General features: G+C 32.0%; 2 protein-coding genes across 9 annotated transcripts; one reads left to right on the top strand and one right to left on the bottom strand.

Moving 5' to 3' along the window:
• The first annotated feature begins 1,857 nt into the window (after positions 1 to 1,857).
• LOC126733616 (uncharacterized) lies at positions 1,858 to 12,349 on the top strand. 8 transcript variants are annotated; one of them, XM_050436983.1, is made up of 6 exons: positions 1,858 to 2,182; positions 2,865 to 3,009; positions 4,177 to 9,053; positions 11,825 to 11,854; positions 11,918 to 12,027; positions 12,090 to 12,349. In XM_050436983.1, exons 3-6 carry the CDS (start codon positions 4,177 to 4,179, stop codon positions 12,101 to 12,103), a joined length of 5,031 nt encoding a protein of 1,676 aa, XP_050292940.1. In that variant the 5' UTR covers positions 1,858 to 2,182; positions 2,865 to 3,009; the 3' UTR covers positions 12,104 to 12,349. The 8 variants fall into 8 exon arrangements, with proteins under 8 accessions (XP_050292940.1, XP_050292945.1, XP_050292941.1 ...); XM_050436988.1 differs by lacking the exon at positions 11,918 to 12,027 and having other exon boundaries at positions 4,177 to 9,018; positions 11,776 to 11,854; XM_050436984.1 differs by lacking the exon at positions 11,918 to 12,027.
• Positions 12,350 to 13,246: 897 nt separating this feature from the next.
• On the bottom strand, positions 13,247 to 14,951 carry LOC126733629 (uncharacterized). The gene is made up of 4 exons (XM_050437021.1): positions 13,859 to 14,951; positions 13,659 to 13,800; positions 13,476 to 13,571; positions 13,247 to 13,417 (listed from the first exon to the last, which is right to left on the bottom strand). The coding sequence occupies exons 1-4, from the start codon at positions 13,919 to 13,921 to the stop codon at positions 13,308 to 13,310; spliced, it is 411 nt and encodes a 136-aa protein (XP_050292978.1). The 5' UTR covers positions 13,922 to 14,951; the 3' UTR covers positions 13,247 to 13,307.
• Between the last annotated feature and the right edge of the window lie 2,081 nt (positions 14,952 to 17,032).

Here is a 17,032-nt window from a genome sequence, read left to right as displayed (position 1 = left end):
TTTGGAAAAAAAATGCTACCGTGGGAAAAAACGAGTTTTCTTTTATTTTTTTTCACATTTTTACTAATATCTCGACTTCTATAGCTTCGATTCAATTCGTTATTGGTTTCTATTATTCCTTATTCTCCACCTGTTAATTCTTTTTATATTTTATTACAATTGTGGCACTCGTATTTCGGTTACTTTATATTGTGGAACTCGTATAACTCGTGGAAATTTTTGTTATTAGGCTTTTTTACTAGTTTTTGAATGGTTTTTAAACAGAAGAAAAAAATTTTAAAATCAGAGCATATTTTGAAAAAATGCTCATTTTGAGCCCGGGTTTTGCTTCAAAATCGAAAAATACAAAGAAATAGGTTTTCCATTTATTTTAGAGTCAAATCCATAATAACCTTTTTTAAAGGTACTTAAAAGTAGTACAGGATAGACAAATAAAAAATTAAAATTTTTCCATAGGACCCTTGATAATTCGATATTTATGTTTCATGGTTTTTCTTTATTTTCTCCGATTTTATGATAGCTAAAACCGATTCGTTTTAACGTACGAATACCTCGGAATATTCCTCATAACTTTTATAAAAGACAAAATGTTGTTAGTCTTATAGTTTATTTAAAAACAAATAAAAACCGTTTTTTCCAATTTTTTTTGTGGATATACCCCTTTCGATTTTGGAGCAAAAAAAATTTTTTTTTCCTTGGGCTTTTATCCCTCAGGATTTTCAGTTTAAGGTTCACATTAAAATTTGCCTGTAACCAATTTTGGAAAAAAAAATAGTACAGTGGGAAAAAAATAGTTTTTTTTTTTGTTTTTTTCATACTTTTACTAATATATCGGATTCTAAGGCTTTGATTCAATTTGTCGATGGCATCTTTTATTCCTTATTCTGTTAAACCTGTTTTAATTTTATTATAACTGCTTTTCAAAAAAAAGTACAATAAAAAAATCGACGTAAAAACCCGTTTGTTCTATTCTAATACATAAACCCTCATAAGAACTTCTCTCTGAATATTATGGCATTTCTATAAATTATGAACAATGATGTCATAAAGCTTTTTTATTGCTTTTTAAATAGTACTTATTATTAATTAAAAAAAAATTAAAACCAATTTTTCAAAATTTTTCGCGGGTATAGACCCCCTTCGATTTTGGATTAAAAAAATTTTGTTTTGTTGGTTTATTTGGTATTTATGGTTTATTTAGGATACAACTAATAAATTGTTTTGAAAAAAGGTTTTTAGGCTTTATATTTACAAAACTTCTTTATTAGCAATAAATGTTTTTAGTCAAACACTTATGGTTTTTTTCAATTAAATGTATAGTCATGATCCCTGACCATTAACGTTGTTTAGTAGCTCTTGAATAATTACTAACATTTTGTATTTTAACTTTTTTATAAGAAAAGCATTTTCTTCACTAACATTCCCTATGTCGCTTAAATTATAAATAAAAAACAAATTAGACTTGATAAAGGAAATCTAAATTTAAAAAAATGCTTCTATAAAAATATTGCGTTTGACAAGTTTACGTTGATGGTCACCACGAATCTCAAACACCATTGAAAGCAAAAATTGTTAACATCAACTAATATTATAATATTAATATTAAATATTACAATAATAATATTAAATATTATAACATTAATATTATATACAAAAACCCAGAAACCTATTCGTAAAATCCTACAATGAATATAACCCAAACCTAGCAAAAAAAAAGTTCGGCAGTGACGACTACGCTTAAATGTCGCCGTTGCGAATTGCTCCATTAAATCATCGCTACATAGAAGCACCTTAAAACTACAAGGACAAAGTTAACCGTGCTTTTGACAAATAAACGTATATGGAGCGGTATCCGGGGTAACCAGCGTAAATAAACATTCATTTTAGATTCCTTTGTGCATTATAAGCGTTATAAAATTTCTTTCGGGAAATTTTTAAGGTTTATTTTGTGCTTATTTTGAGGAATATTAATTATTTCGAAGTTATATTAATCGGTTTTAGTTATAAGTTTGTTCGTTTGTCATTTTTAGGTAAGTGATTTGGAGGCGTAAGCAGTTGAGTTTTATTGTGCTGGCGATTGCTTCCTTTAAAGTCCTCAAACAAGCAGTTTTTTGACAAATTTGGCTCATTGAATGTTTTAGATTTTATTTCGCCCAGTTAGTTTTATTCTACAAAATCAAAGGTAAGTTTTTATATTAATTTAAGTATATTATCTGTCATAAGTTATATTATCTGTCAATGTGGAAGATTTTGTTCAATTTTTCGGAACAGGATATGTTAATAATTTGATATTTGACACTATAAACGTCAACGTTCTAAAAGTAAACAAGACAATGTGGTTAACAAAAAGTCTTATTTTCATATTGTTATATTTTTATTTACTTAATGGAGGGACAAAATAAAAATATTTTAGATCAATAGAAAAGTCGTTAGCCCATGATAATACCATAGTATATTTCTAATATTATTGTGTTCATAAGTAAATATAAGCATAACAAATTTGTATATGGTCGAATACAACGTAAATTATCGTTTTTTTCTTAAAAACTGGTTCATTCAAGGATTTTTTTCTTTTAATGTAATCGATTTAAGGTAAGCTTGCTAAACAATCAAAAAAAATCTGAAAATCGTTGGGCAGGTGAATTGCTTAATGACCACACAGTAATTTTAATATCCATTTATATTATAAATATGGATAGGTAAAAAAGACAATTTAAACATTCATTTTATATTCCGTTTTTGCATCATAAGAGTAGTTGAAGTTCCTTTGGAATTTCTTAATGTGTCCTTTGTGCTAATTTTGAGGAATATTAGAATATATATCAACAGTTTTTAGTTAGACGTTTATATTCTTTCATTTCTAGATTTTCAAGCACCCAACACTTATTAAACTGATTAGATCTAAAAGTGCTGTGCTCCATTGACAAACCAAGCAAGGTTTTTGGAAAAATTTTACTCATTGCATCCTATAGTATTTGTCTTCCATAGTTCCAATCTACAAAAACAAAGGTAAGTTTTATCCAAATTATATATTATCAATATTATAAATTTTAAACAGCTTTAAAATCCATTATCCTAAATATATGATTACAGATGTAAAAGATGTGCATGCTATAGGTTATATAGGTTAGACTACTTAGGGCTTTAAAGGATCTAAATTAAAGGTATTTTATAACATGTATACTCGAAGGTGTAAATTAATTTTTAATTATATAAAATGTAAAGAAATTTAATGTATAAAACAAAACTAGAAACATTGTTACATACAATTTTTTTTTGTCTAGTGGTGTTTTAAAAGTATTTATGGTAACTTTAAAAGTTATTCCTAAAGCAACAATTAAAACTAATTGTTGTCAATCTACTTGCAGTTATTTACAATAATTACAATAGTTTATTGTGAGTCTAATCTTATAATATAAAGTATTCTTCATGACAATTATGCTAATTTACGTAATGGAAGTTAATTTTTAAATTATTCCTGGGTAACTATTGACATCTTTAAAAAATGCTTTTATTACTCATATGTGTGTATCTTACTGTAAAAAAAACTATTAATAATAGGAAATACTAATTTGTAAATTATAAAATCGCAAAGATCAACACACTGCATTAAAATGACTATTTTAATAACTAAAATAAAATTATGAGACCATTATTGAGGTTTTGTTCGTTTTTACAAGATGGAAATAAATTTAACTTTGAGGAAGACACAAATGAATTCCTCCTCTTCTTACTAATTATGTAATTGTAGGCTAAATATAAAAGGTAGAGCAATATTCAGAATGAAGCTGGAGAATTGTTTTAAATATTGTCAACCTTGCAAAAAGCTAAAGAATTTGGAAAATTCTTGACAAAAAAAACTTTTACAATCTTTTATATCTTATTGAAAGATACTTAATTTTTCAATATTAATTATAAAGCCTAGATACTTTATTTCATTCATCCAGTTTATCGTATTGTTCTATATATTGTAAGTTCTATACATATTTATATATCAATTCTTAATTCTTAATTTTAAATAAAATAAAATAATTCAATTCTTAATAAAACCTAAAATCATAAATCAGAGAAGGTCTTTGAATTCTTATAGAACATCAGGTTGATATAGATTTCAAATTAATTAATTACAAAAATAAAGCTAGGCTAATGATTAAAGTATGTTCAATGGATTTTTAGATGCCAAAAATGAGTAAGAAGTCTGCTAAGACAACAAGACTCCAGAATAAAGAAAAATATATGTCCAGCAAGATGGTAAAGAAAGACAGTGGTGACAAAAAGGAAAATTTAGAAATTCCTGGTAAGCCTATAAATTTGCAACAAAAGTTGCCCAAAGATATGGTTCCAGAGGATAGTACCAGCAAGGTAAAATTTAATGAAATTGTAACACAGTTTAATAAGCGAAAATCATTGACGGTTATTGATGACAATGATGCATTGTCATCAAAAATTGTCACTCAAAAGAAACAAAAAGTTAATGATTCCTTTAAAAAAATATCACCTATAGATAAAATTGAAAAGAAGCCAGAACCTACTAGAACCAATCACCCAACCAAGTTTGAACTAGCATTAAGAGAAGGCCCCACCATTGTATGCAGTTGTTGTTTGCGATTATGGTTTCCCACTTCATGTAAAAAAATAGATCTACAAGTACTAAAAAACAAATTTGGAAACCAATTCACTACACAAATTTGCAATGATGGGGTTTTCTTCTGCAAGTCTTGCTCATTAAATATTTATAAAGGACAATTGCCAAAGTTCTGGTCCGGCAATCATAATATTGTTCACCCTATACCAGTTGAGCTAAAAGATCTGACTATCCTTGAAGAAAGGATGGTGTCGGCCAGGTTACCTTTCATGCAAATCCGACAGGTAGGATATGCACGACAGTGTTACATAACTGGCCAAATAGTCAATGTCCCTATAAATATAGATACTTCGACCAAATTATTGCCTAGAAATGTAGAGGAGACACAAACTATTCAGGTTAAGCTCAAGAGAAAAATGAATTATAAAAATGATTATCTCCTGGAAACCATACGGCCCGCAGTTGTTCTAAAAGCGGCAAAATTTTTGTGTCAACAACCTCTTTACATACAAGAAGGCATAAAGCAATCAGATGATTGGGAAAAAAATATTAATGGCTACTTAAGATCTCAAGTAGAATCCTCTGCACAGATCTTAAATGAAGGCTCAAAAGTGGTGGAACTGGATTCTAAAACAGTGTGTAGTGAAAATTTTGAAGAATTGTTCGATAATGCGTTTTTCGAAACAATGGAAGTGCCCCTAGAATCTAAGAATGACGATAAAAATATTCAAAAAGAATCTTCAATTGAAAAAAACAATTTATACAATTTAGAGGAATTCTTAGATGAAGAAGAAGAGCCTTTAAATCCTGGGGGCCAAGAAACTTTGCTTGACAAATGTAACCTAGAAAATATCTGTTTTGCCCCAGGAGAAGGTAAAACGCCAATACATTTGATGCTTGACCAGTTTAGCGATGAACTCTCATTTCCTACACTTTTCTGTGGACATGCTAAGCAATTTCTTACAAAATTCTCCTATTCTGACCAGACGAAAATACAACTCCAGCACAAAGACAGGCGATTTGCAAGGACAGACTATCTGTTGTATACATTTAAAAAACGTCAACTAATCCAATTATCCAGTGCAATTGCAACATGTCTCAGAAAAAAGAGGAATGAGGATGGAAAATATACAGCTGGACAAGTAAGACAAGCAAATTTTCTAGACCAGCTGATTCGAAGTGACATGGGATTCCATTTTCTTAGTAGAATTGCAGGTTCACCTGCTTATTGGAAGCACGAAAAGACAAAATTACTGTGTATGATTCGCCAATTTGGAATCCCCACACTGTTTTTTACCGTGTCAGCAGCCGAAACAGCATGGCCCGAATTAATCAAGGTATTAGCACAAGTTGTTGATCAAAAAGATGTTACTTTAGAAGAGGCCGCGAGTATGCCCTACTTAGAAAAAACTCGCTTAATTAGAACAGATCCGATAACTTGTGCCAGATACTTTGATTATCGGTTCAAACTGCTATTTAAACATATGAAGAGTCAAAATGGACCCTTTAAACAAAATCCCATAGAGCATCATTATTACCGCATAGAATTTCAACATCGTGGGTCTCCTCATGTTCACGGGTTATTGTGGTTATCCAATGCTCCAAAATTCCAAGAAACACCAGAAAGTTTCAAAGAGTGTGCCGAATTCGCGAACCGGTATATTACTTGTAATAGTGATTTAGAAAGTGTCCGTGATATAATTCAGTTTAATACGCATCATCATTCTAAATCGTGTCAAAAAGAAGTGCGGGGACACAAAGTTTGCAGGTATGGTATCCCATTCCTGCCAATGGATAAATCGGTAATTCTAACGCCAATAAAAATTGACAAAACCAAGGAAGCGGATTTACGTAAGGCCATGTCTGAAAAGTTTTTAATGATAATGCGTAGGCTTAAGGATAAACCAGATTTATCATTTGAAAACTTTTTGGCTGACCTTGGTATGTCTAAGGATGAGTATCTTAATGTTATACAGCACAACATTTTTAAAACCACTTTATTTTTAGAAAGGCTGCCAAAAGATGGTTTTATTAACAACTTTAATGCTGAAATGTTCTCCATGATGAAGAGCAACATGGACATTCAATTAGTTTTTGAGCCATATGGTTGTTGCACCTACATAGTCAACTATATCAATAAGTCCCAAAGAGGTGTGTCTGATATTTTAATGAAGACTATGGAAGAAATTAAAAAAGGTAATTTAGATGTTAAGGGCAAACTTAAATCTCTTGCAGCAGCTTTCTTAAATGCGAGCGAAGTAAGTGCCCAGGAAGCCGCCTACAGCGTGTTACAACTACCGATGCATGACACCTGTACCTCCTATGTATACATACATACAAATCCAATCAGGGAAAGGACAAAAATGTTGAAACCATTAGCACAACTTAAAGAAATGGACAATGACGATCCCAATATTTATTGTGATGGTCTTATAGAACACTATGAACAGCGGCCTGATGAGATGGAAAACATATGTTTGGCTGAGTTTGCGGCCTATTATGATTTCTTTAAGAAACAAGCAGAAACAAAGGCTAATGGTTTACCCTTAAAAGATGGAAGTGGCGTTTTAGTTAAAAGGGGTCATGCTAAAATTTTAGCCTACCGTTGTTATGGACTTCAGCAAGACCCTCTTAACTATTATAGGGAACAAATAATGCTATACATCCCATGGCGAAATGAAGTGGATGAAGTTGAAAATGACAACATTGATCAACAGACCATATACAAAGATCGATACCAAGAGATTGTTGCAAATCGACAAAAGTTCAATGTCTTAGATGAACAGGTAATCGACGAAGCCCTGAAACTTGCCGAAGACCGATCAAATCAATTAGACGATGGTGGATTCGGTGGAGAAATCGATGATGAGTTTATGCCTTATGGACTAGACAACCCCATTTATGATCCATTCAATCACATCATCGATAAGAAAGACGACGAAGCGCCAGTAAAACATATCGCTTTCCCAACGCCTCATCAGATAAGCGATTCAGAGTATGAAGCCCTCATAAGCAAACTGAATCACAAGCAGTATCAGTTCCTTAATGTCGTGCAAGACAGTCTAATTGAAGGGGAAACTTTCTACTGCACACTTAGTGGTCCAGCAGGTACAGGCAAAAGTCACCTGATTACGGCAATAACCCAGTCGTTATTGCGCCATTTCAACTCAATACCGGGAAATAATCCTGAAAGTTTAAAAGTGTTACTTTGTGCGCCTACAGGTAAAGCGGCATTTAATATCGGAGGTATAACCTTACATGCGGCATTATCGTTACCCGTTAGTCAGTATGGTGAAGAACTAATTCCGTTACACCATGACACCGTTAATACTATATATTGTAATTTGTGTGACTTAAAATTAATTATTGTAGATGAATATTCCATGGTTGGCGCCAGATTGTTTGACCATATTAACAGTAGATTGCAGCAAATCTTTAAATCTGACGCCATCTTTGGAAATATTTCAATAATTTTATGCGGCGATAATCGTCAATTACCCCCAGTAAGGGATATGTATATTTTTTGCCCGGTAAAAACAAATCCGTATAAAGAATTATGCGGGACGTATCTGTGGGATCATTTTAAATATTTTGAACTTTCAGAAATAATGAGACAGAGTGAAGATAAGTCTTTTGCAGTTGCCCTCAATAATATGGCGTTTGGTAAAATGACCGACGAAGATGTGCAATTGATCAAGTCCAGGGAAGTCGACAGTATTGACCAAATTCCTGAAGACACTATGCATTTATTTTGCACCAATGCAGAAGTAGATGCATTCAATGAAATGAAACTGTCTACATTTAAAACCGAGCGAGCCGTAAGTCAAGCCAGAGACGTTATCAAAGGGAGTTGCTCAGAACGACTAAAAAATTTATTTCTGGAACACGCAAAAAGCTTAAAAAAGGGGGAGAGTTTTGGCCTAATGTTAAATTTAATATTGCAGGTAGATGCCAAATATATGATTTCAATGAATGTGGACACCAGTGATGGAATAGTCAATGGTGCAACAGGCATCCTACGTCAAATAGACTATGACCGAAATAAAATTCCATTCAGAGTGTGGATGGAGTTCTTCGATTCCAAGTCAGGCCAGGAATGCCGCAAGAGAAACGAATCCCTTAAGAAGTCTATGGGTGTGTTATACACCTGGACGCCCATAGAAAAAGCTGCACGAGCTATTAAAGTTCAAAAAGGCAGCAATGTTCACGTTGAGCGTCTTCAGTTTCCTCTTGTAATCAGTGAAGGAATTACAATCCACAAGAGTCAAGGTGCCACCTACAAACAGGTGGCTGTTCACGTTGGAAATCGCATGACGAGAACCAGTACCTATGTTGCTTGTAGTCGGGCCACAAAGCTTAGTGGCCTCTACATCATTGGTAACTTTAAGGCCCCCAAACCGGTAACCGAAAAGGATGCCGCTTATAAAGAACTGGTAAATATGCAAGAAAACAAACTTATAACATCCAGGTATGACACTCAGTATCTTAATGATTCCAATGTCAAATACCTTATTGCTTATCAAAATGTGCAAAGTCTACCAAAAAATTTTAATTTTATAAAAAATAATCCCATTTTTAAAGACGCACATTTCCTAATTTTTGTTGAAACCTGGTTACTTAAAAAGAAACAAAATTTAAAAATAAATGATTTTGAAGTGTTTGCCAACCTGAATAACGATCAAACTGTAAGTAAACCCTTTGGCATAATTTGTTTCAAGAAAAAAAATGTATCAGCAAAAATAAAGTCAGTGAAAAAATACACCAAAGATTTCTGTGGTATAGTGTTTCAAGCAATCACATTTTACTTGAATGAAATTTATGTCATAGCAGTTTATATTCCCCCAAAATTGAGCATTGCACATGCTAAATTTTGTTTGGAAGAGATTATTGATCAACAAAGTGATATCCTAATCATCGGTGATTTTAATCAAGATATTATCAATCAAAATGAAAATGGTTTGAAAAATTGTTTAATATCTAAAGGTTTAAGTTGCAAATTGAGTGTTGGCGAATCAACTACAAAATCAAAAACTCAAATTGATTGGCTTTTTAGTAATTTTAATAATTTGAGTTACAATATTTACAATACTGTGTATAGTCACCATAAATCACTAGTGGTTAGTATTTATGATAAAGGTTTTATTCCCAAGCAGGTAAAAAACGTTGATAAAAATAAACAATCTACAAAAGGCTCTACTGAACTAAAATTTAATACCAAGCAAATGCAAATTTTACCAACACAAAATTCATTGGGTATCTCTACTTACCAAAGTGTAGAAGATAATAATGACAATATGGTAGTAGATATTAGTTCAGATGACGAAAACAACCCCAACTTATTTACTAAACCGCCTGCTTTATTAAATACCGATATGGTATCATGTTATGCAAATAGCATCGTACAGTCATTTTTATGTTTACCTGAATTTCGCTTATCCATTTCAAAGCGAAATACAGCGCTAAACAGTATTCTAAATGATATTATGCTGACCAAAATTAATTCCACATTAAAAGTTCGACAATTGGTGTCTGGTCGAAATGGTGAAAATTTTGCTGTAAATCAACAAATGGACGCTCAATCATTTTGTCAATCTTTAATCAGAAGATTAGATGCAGATGATTTTAGCGTTTTCATAAAAGCTAATGGTCATGAACTTTTAAATTGTCAAAACTGTAATATTAATATGAATGAAAATGAACAATTAATATACACTCATTTTCTTTATTTTCCTGAAAACTGTGGCAATTTAATTGATTTTAATTCAATGTTAATGCTAAAAGACTCTGATAGATTATGCCCATACTGTAACAATAATCTAAAAACACGCTCAGTGGTTATATGCCATAAATATTTGGTAGTATGTCTTCAGAGAATTGGCCCTCAAGGGAATAAGATAAATACCAAATTTTACAATTTTGCCTCTGAAAGTGTTATTTTGGATGATCAAATATTCCGAGTAAAAAGTGTTGTTAAACATCATGGAAACACTATTGGATCTGGTCATTATACATCTATAGTTAATTATAACGATCAATGGTGGAAATGTGATGATAATCGCATAACTAGAATGTCTGGGTTTGATAACACTTTAGAAGATGTATACTTATTGCTCTTAGAAAAATGTTAAATTTTGTTAAAATACTAGGACAAACCTATTTAACATAAACAAAATTACAAATGAGCAAAGCAATATTCAATTAGTATGAGCAGTGAGTTTTGCATTGCAAGCAAATAAAACATCAGTTTACTCACATTTGTAGCTCAACATGCATCCAGGGGTTATCCGGCCCGACTGTAACCAAAACTCTTGACGCACTTAGATTCAGATATTAGGTTATGATCTCCCCCTACCCCCAAAAGATTTCACTATGTGATGTCTTTATATATTAGAGCCATCTTATGCGATAAGTGATTAAACCTAGCTTAATGGCCAATTTGTTAAATGCATGTAATTACTTATTGCAATGGGTGGCGGATTTTTCATTCGGCGAGGCAACTCTTGCTATCGTCTTGAGGTATCAAAAGTCGGAGTATAATGATTAGCGTGTGGTAAATAGTAGATAATTGTAGAAGTGCCTAGTGCTAATGGCATAATGTGCATGGCTTACTATTAATCATTCGCTTTCACAATGAAAATCCCTTTTCTAGTTTTATATATATTTTAAATATATATTTAATTATAAAAGTCTCTCTGGGAGAGTAAACTATACAATTTCATATTTATTTGTAAAACATATAATTTTGCTATGTGGTTACCAAGCACAATTAATTCTTTAATTTATATTTTATGGTTTATTTTCAATGTGATATGGAAATGTATGGTTTATCTGTAAAATAGCAAATCAACAGACCATGTCTGTTTTGTTTAAATATGCTATAATAATTTAAAACAGCATAACCTCGTAAAATCAGTTTTCGTTATACATGTTCATGATATAAATATGAGATATTATTATGTTAATTTATTAAGAATTTTTTAGAGAAAGTTGATGTAATTAATTCGCGATTTACAAAAAACTGATTTTCGCTCTGACAAGTGCCTCTCAAGTCCTGGATGATTCTTAAACAAATAAAATTCTTTTTTTAGCAACATTATCTTCTGATTGTGACAAATGTTTTGTCATTGTAATTTAATATTTTAATATTTATTTTTTTTTTAACCATACATTCTTTATTATATTGTATTTAGGAAATTAAGATTGATGACGATATTACTACTTTGGTACCGCTCTTTCCAGAAACGGACTTCCAACCTGTGGAGAATATAGGTATAACATTGCTTTCATATCATTTTTTATAAATAAATTATCTAATTATGCCTTTTGTTACAGAAAAAATAACCTAACGAGAAAAGTATATGCCCTATGCCCGCGTCCTCAACCCAATCCAACCCAACTCAGCCGAACCCAACCCAACCCAACCCAACCTGTGGAGAATATAGGTATAACATTGCTTTCATATCATTTTTTTAAATCAATTATCTAATTATGCCTTTTGTTACAGAAAAAAGAACCTAACGAGAAAAGTATATGCTCTATGCCCGCCTCCTCGACACCCTGCATGGGAGAGCAGAAGAACTTATTAACAATACTAGTGTTTTCTGAAGAGAAAAAAAAATGTAATAAAAAAATGTTATAATTCCATATATTTTTATAGTTACGTTTATCAATGTTACCGTGATAATTATCCTCTAATTCCTTTTAGTTTTTTAATCAGTCAGATTTTATAGTGTGACCATAATAAATTAAGATTTATATGCTAAATTTTGTGTTAATTTCTTAAAAGAGGCATAATATCTTTGGACAATCATGTGTCAATAATTTATATATTACATAACATAATAACTAAACAAGTAGAGTTCTATGAAATTCTTGATTAAAATATATAAACTGCTTAATAAATTACCAACACATTTCTTACTTGTAATAATTAAAATTATATATAAAAATTCTCCACTTGCTTATAACAAGGAAAATTTAATTTTATTGAATTTTCGATATTTGTTAATGTGAAATTGACAGCTTTAATCATCATTTGAAGAATATTCTCCTTTTTTATTATTTTAACAGTAAATCCAAGATTTTTATTTTCTGCCAACATATATGGGCTGATATTAGAGATATATGTTGCCTGAATTTTCAGGTTTAAGGTGGCCCTAGACTGGAATATTTGAGAGCGATGAATGTATGACTATAGAATGTATGTAAAGTCCAGTGCAACGATATATTAGGATGGTCACCCGTCAAAACACCAGCATTCCACCTGCCAAACAATGTCATCCACCTTCTATTTACATTGTTTGAGAAGTAAAATGCTGGTGTTTTGACGGGTGACCATTCTAATATATCGTTGCACTGGACTTTATATAGGAGCGTTTTTGTTGGAGTAACATAAATGTGCATTGCAGTAACATATATTTCTATTTTTTGTTGATTAAATTGATTTAACGAGCGATATACAAGTATAACACAAATATACCCCAGTCAGTGGCCATCTGTTAGCATATTATGAAATTTAAAAAAACCCTTTTACACTTTTCTCAAAAGATCACATTCACACATTAGTATTATCATCACATTTTAGTATTATACAGGCAATCCAGTACACAGAATATCCAGTCTATTCATATGTTTTATAGTTTTTTAATAAGACAACGATACTTATATAAAATATATATAATATGTTTAAAAAAAATCATAAATCAAAAATTTAAAAAAAAAATTAATTTCGCCCCCTGCCCCGACCACGGAAATTGCCCCTGAAGCCTCCTTTATTCGTGTGCTTAAGAATAGCACTGGCCACCGCGTCCGTCACGGCCGACAATAGCGTTTCTGAAAGAAAAAAAATATATAACAAACTTAAATACAATATAAAAACGTTATATATTACTTTGTTGGTGAAGATTGGCCCGCTCTCTACGCCTATGGACCCTGCTATTCCAGTAGCTACTCCTCGCTCTCCAGTTTCTTCCTCTATTATTTTCTTCTGTAACAAAATAAAGAATTTTAATGTTTTCCGCGGGAATTAGAAAGAAAATAAAAATGGCAATATCTCAGTGAATTTTATACTTACTATTGCGTTGGGAGGAAGATTCGGTGGGTTGGGAGGCTTCGGTGGGTTGGGTTGGGTCGGGAGGATTTGGTTGGGTTGGGTTGGGTGGGCTTGGGTTGGGTTGCCTTGGGTTGGGTGGTCTCGACTTGGGTTGAGGTTCCGACTATTCGATAAAATATAACGAATAACTAATTTAAAATATAATCTAATTAAATTCTTACCGGTACAGACTCCATGATCGCCTGTAGGCTTTCGGCCATTGCGTCTACGTCCATTGCTTGCATGGTACGAAATGAGCCAAAATAAAATTCAAACAATGGTTGTTAGGAACGCTGTTTGTATCGTTCAACTATAGTTACTGTTTGTATTGTATTATTTCTAAGAGACCATTAAATCAAATAATCATTTTGACGTCTTCGTTGCCAAAATGCCGTTTTTTGAAATGTCAGTGTGTTTATATCGGGGTGAATCAAAATGAAATTTGTCCTATTATACGCGGGTCAGTCGTAATGATCTATTTAATTTAAAAGATGGTTTTAGATATTAGATGAGTTTTATACTATTGAGTTTATTAAAAATAAATATTAATAATTCTTAAACATTGGTTGTGGGATATAAATAAAAAATTTTCGAAATTATTAATTTTTAAGGTTAGCCGATTATCATAACTTTTTTGTTTTTTGTGCGATTTGGTTGAAATTTGGTACCTAGGGTTTATTTCGAATAAGATTAATAAATTTTGACAGATATTTGACATTTGACTTCCCGGTTACGTGACTATTAAAACTTTTTTGCTATGAGTCCGATTGGGTTCAAATTTGGTATTTGGGCTTTATATAGGATGAAATTACTATTTTTGATAGATATTTGACATTTGAGTTTTGGGTCACGTGACTATTGTAACTTTTTTGCTATGTGTCCGATTGGGTTGAAATTTGGTATTTGGGATTGATTTAGGATACAATTATTACATTTTGATAGATTTTTGACATTTGAGATTCGGGTCACGTGACACTGTAACTCTTTTGCTATTGATCCGATTGGGTTGAAATTTGGTATTTGGGGTTGATTTAGGATGCAATTAATAAATGTTGACTGATATTTGACATTTGAGGTCCAGGTCACGTGACACTGTAACTCTTTTGCTATTAATCCGATTGGGTTGAAATTTGGTATTTAGAGTTTATTTAGGATGCAATTAATAAACGTTAACAGATATTTGACATAATAACACATTATATTGACATACAACGCGACTATATAACACATTATGGTTCTTTGAAGCATGATACCCCAACAACTGGTCCTCTTTTTCCTTGGCAGATAAACCTTAGCCCTCCCCCCCCGACTGACCAGACTTAAGTACACCTGATAATTTGCGATTTTTTTTAAGAAATCCTCTAAGGCCCATCACTGACAGGACCTAAAGGTTCCAAACTGGTCCCCACGGACCAAAAGTATAGGAGCGAAGCGACTATACTTGTTATATAGGAGCGTCTGCGACTATATTATGCACGCGAGCCCGGGCCCGAAAAATCGTGTTTTTTTGGAAATAAAAATTTATATCTTTGGCTGTATGGCTAGCGAAGCGATGAAATTTGGCATAGGGCCTCTCAATACATTGGGAATGATGGATCCGTAAACGAATTTTTTTTCCGGTACCACCAAACGGAGCGGTACTGTCTCAAAGTCAAAAATTCGTAAAAAAATGGGTCAAATTCCTTTCAGACGCGAGAACTCAAATAAAAAGCCTTTAAAAGACTTTAAATTTTTAGGACATGAGGGTCGGTGGGGGCTTAAGAACTGTATACTTTTTGGGCCAGATCGGTATACAGGGTGAGTTGTTATAAGCGAACAAAAGTGACTAAAAAAAAAATTCAAACTTCTCCAGAGGCTAACAAAAAATTTTTATAAAAAAAGTGTTTCGGCGAAAAGACTTCGTTTTATAAGAGATTTAACATACTTGGAGCTTTTTTTTGTAAAAAATTTATTTTACGAGTTCTGGCATTTTCAGTTTTTTGGAATTTTCTGCCAAACGATACTTATTTTGGGAAAATTTTTTTTTTCAAAAAATAACTTCATCCTTTACCTTTCATATGCCATATAACCGAAATTTTCGTAAGCCATACAGGGCGAGCAATAATGAACTTTACCCATGAAGGTCCGACCCGAAAATCACATTTTATTTAATAACTTTTTAGTGGTGGCACCTGGACCATTTATATTCTCAGGGATTAAATACTTTAATAACCCCATTATTTGTGTAAAATTACAATCTTCCAACTTTAATAGGTTCTGAGCAATTCGAATTTTCGCGTTTAATTCATTTGTCACGTCCCTGTACATGGTGAAAAGATCAGACATCATCTAAAAGATCCGAAATTTTGTTTTACAACACATACTAAAATTTCAGGGTTCCAGCGATAGTACAAGTACCCGAAAAATGCAATTTTATGAAAAAAGTCCATTTTTTTGCGTTTTTGCAGGTAATTGGAGGTGTCAACCTAAACTCTGATGAAATGGCTGGTGGGAACAATACTTTGACGCATGGTGGATACAAATTTTTTGCTCGTGACAGGTGGCCGGGACTTGGTTGGGTTTTTTGTAAAATTATGAATGAAAATGAACCGGAAACGATCAGGGAAAGGAAGCACCGAATCAGAAAATGAATGGGCTTTCCGAATCTGTGCATATCAATAGGGGAAATTGTGTATTGCGGCCAGGAAAATTCGGCAAACATTTTGACGTCTTCGAAAAATGCCGTTTTTTTGAAATGTCAGTGTCTTTATACCGGGGTGAGACGAAATGAAATTTGCCCGATTATTTTATTAAAATTATTCGAATATATACACGGGTCAGTCGTAATGATCTACTTAATTTAAAATAAAAATTTCGATATTAGGTGAGTTTTTACTATTTAGTTTATTATTAATAAATGTTAACAATTCTTAAACATTGCTTTTGGGATATAAATAAAAATTTTTTGAAATTATTGATTTTTAAGGTTAGTCGAGTATCATAACTTTTTTGGTATTGGTGCGATTTGGTTGAAATTTGGTACCTAGTACCTATTTCGGATAAGATTAATAAATTTTTACAGATATTTGACATGACTATGTTTTAAGGTCACGTGATTATCAAAACTTTCTTCCTATTTGTCCGATTTGATTGAAATTTGGTATTTGGGGTTTATTTAGGATGCAATTATTAATTTTTCACAGATATTTGACATTTGACTTCCAGGTCACGTGACTATTGTAACTTTTTTGCTATTGGTCTGATTGGGTTCAAATTTGGTATTTGGGCTTTATTTAAAATGCAATTATTAATTTTTGACAGATATTTGACATTTGACTTCCGGGTCACGTGACTATTGTAACTTTTTTGCTATGAGT

This window comes from Anthonomus grandis, chromosome 2 (assembly GCF_022605725.1).
Source record: "Anthonomus grandis grandis chromosome 2, icAntGran1.3, whole genome shotgun sequence".
Classification (NCBI taxonomy): Eukaryota; Metazoa; Arthropoda; class Insecta; order Coleoptera; family Curculionidae; genus Anthonomus; species Anthonomus grandis.
Note: the sequence above shows the minus strand (reverse complement) of the source record. Positions and strands in the feature narration are given on the sequence as shown.

What these genes read in the sequence shown, in the direction of transcription:
- LOC126733629 (XM_050437021.1), bottom strand. Translation starts at nt 13,921, where the DNA reads ATGCAAGCAATGGACGTAGACGCAATGGCCGAAAGCCTACAGGCGATC. An exon ending in CGATCATGGAGTCTGTACCG is followed by an intron (nt 13,801 to 13,858) that starts GTAAGAATTTAA and finishes TTTATCGAATAG; the next exon opens with TCGGAACCTCAACCCAAGTC. An exon ending in ATCTTCCTCCCAACGCAATA is followed by an intron (nt 13,572 to 13,658) that starts GTAAGTATAAAA and finishes ATTTTGTTACAG; the next exon opens with AAGAAAATAATAGAGGAAGA.
- LOC126733616 (XM_050436983.1), top strand. Translation starts at nt 4,177, where the DNA reads ATGCCAAAAATGAGTAAGAAGTCTGCTAAGACAACAAGACTCCAGAAT. An exon ending in AACAAACTTATAACATCCAG is followed by an intron (nt 9,054 to 11,824) that starts GTATGACACTCA and finishes CGCTCTTTCCAG; the next exon opens with AAACGGACTTCCAACCTGTG. An exon ending in CCAACCTGTGGAGAATATAG is followed by an intron (nt 11,855 to 11,917) that starts GTATAACATTGC and finishes CTTTTGTTACAG; the next exon opens with AAAAAATAACCTAACGAGAA.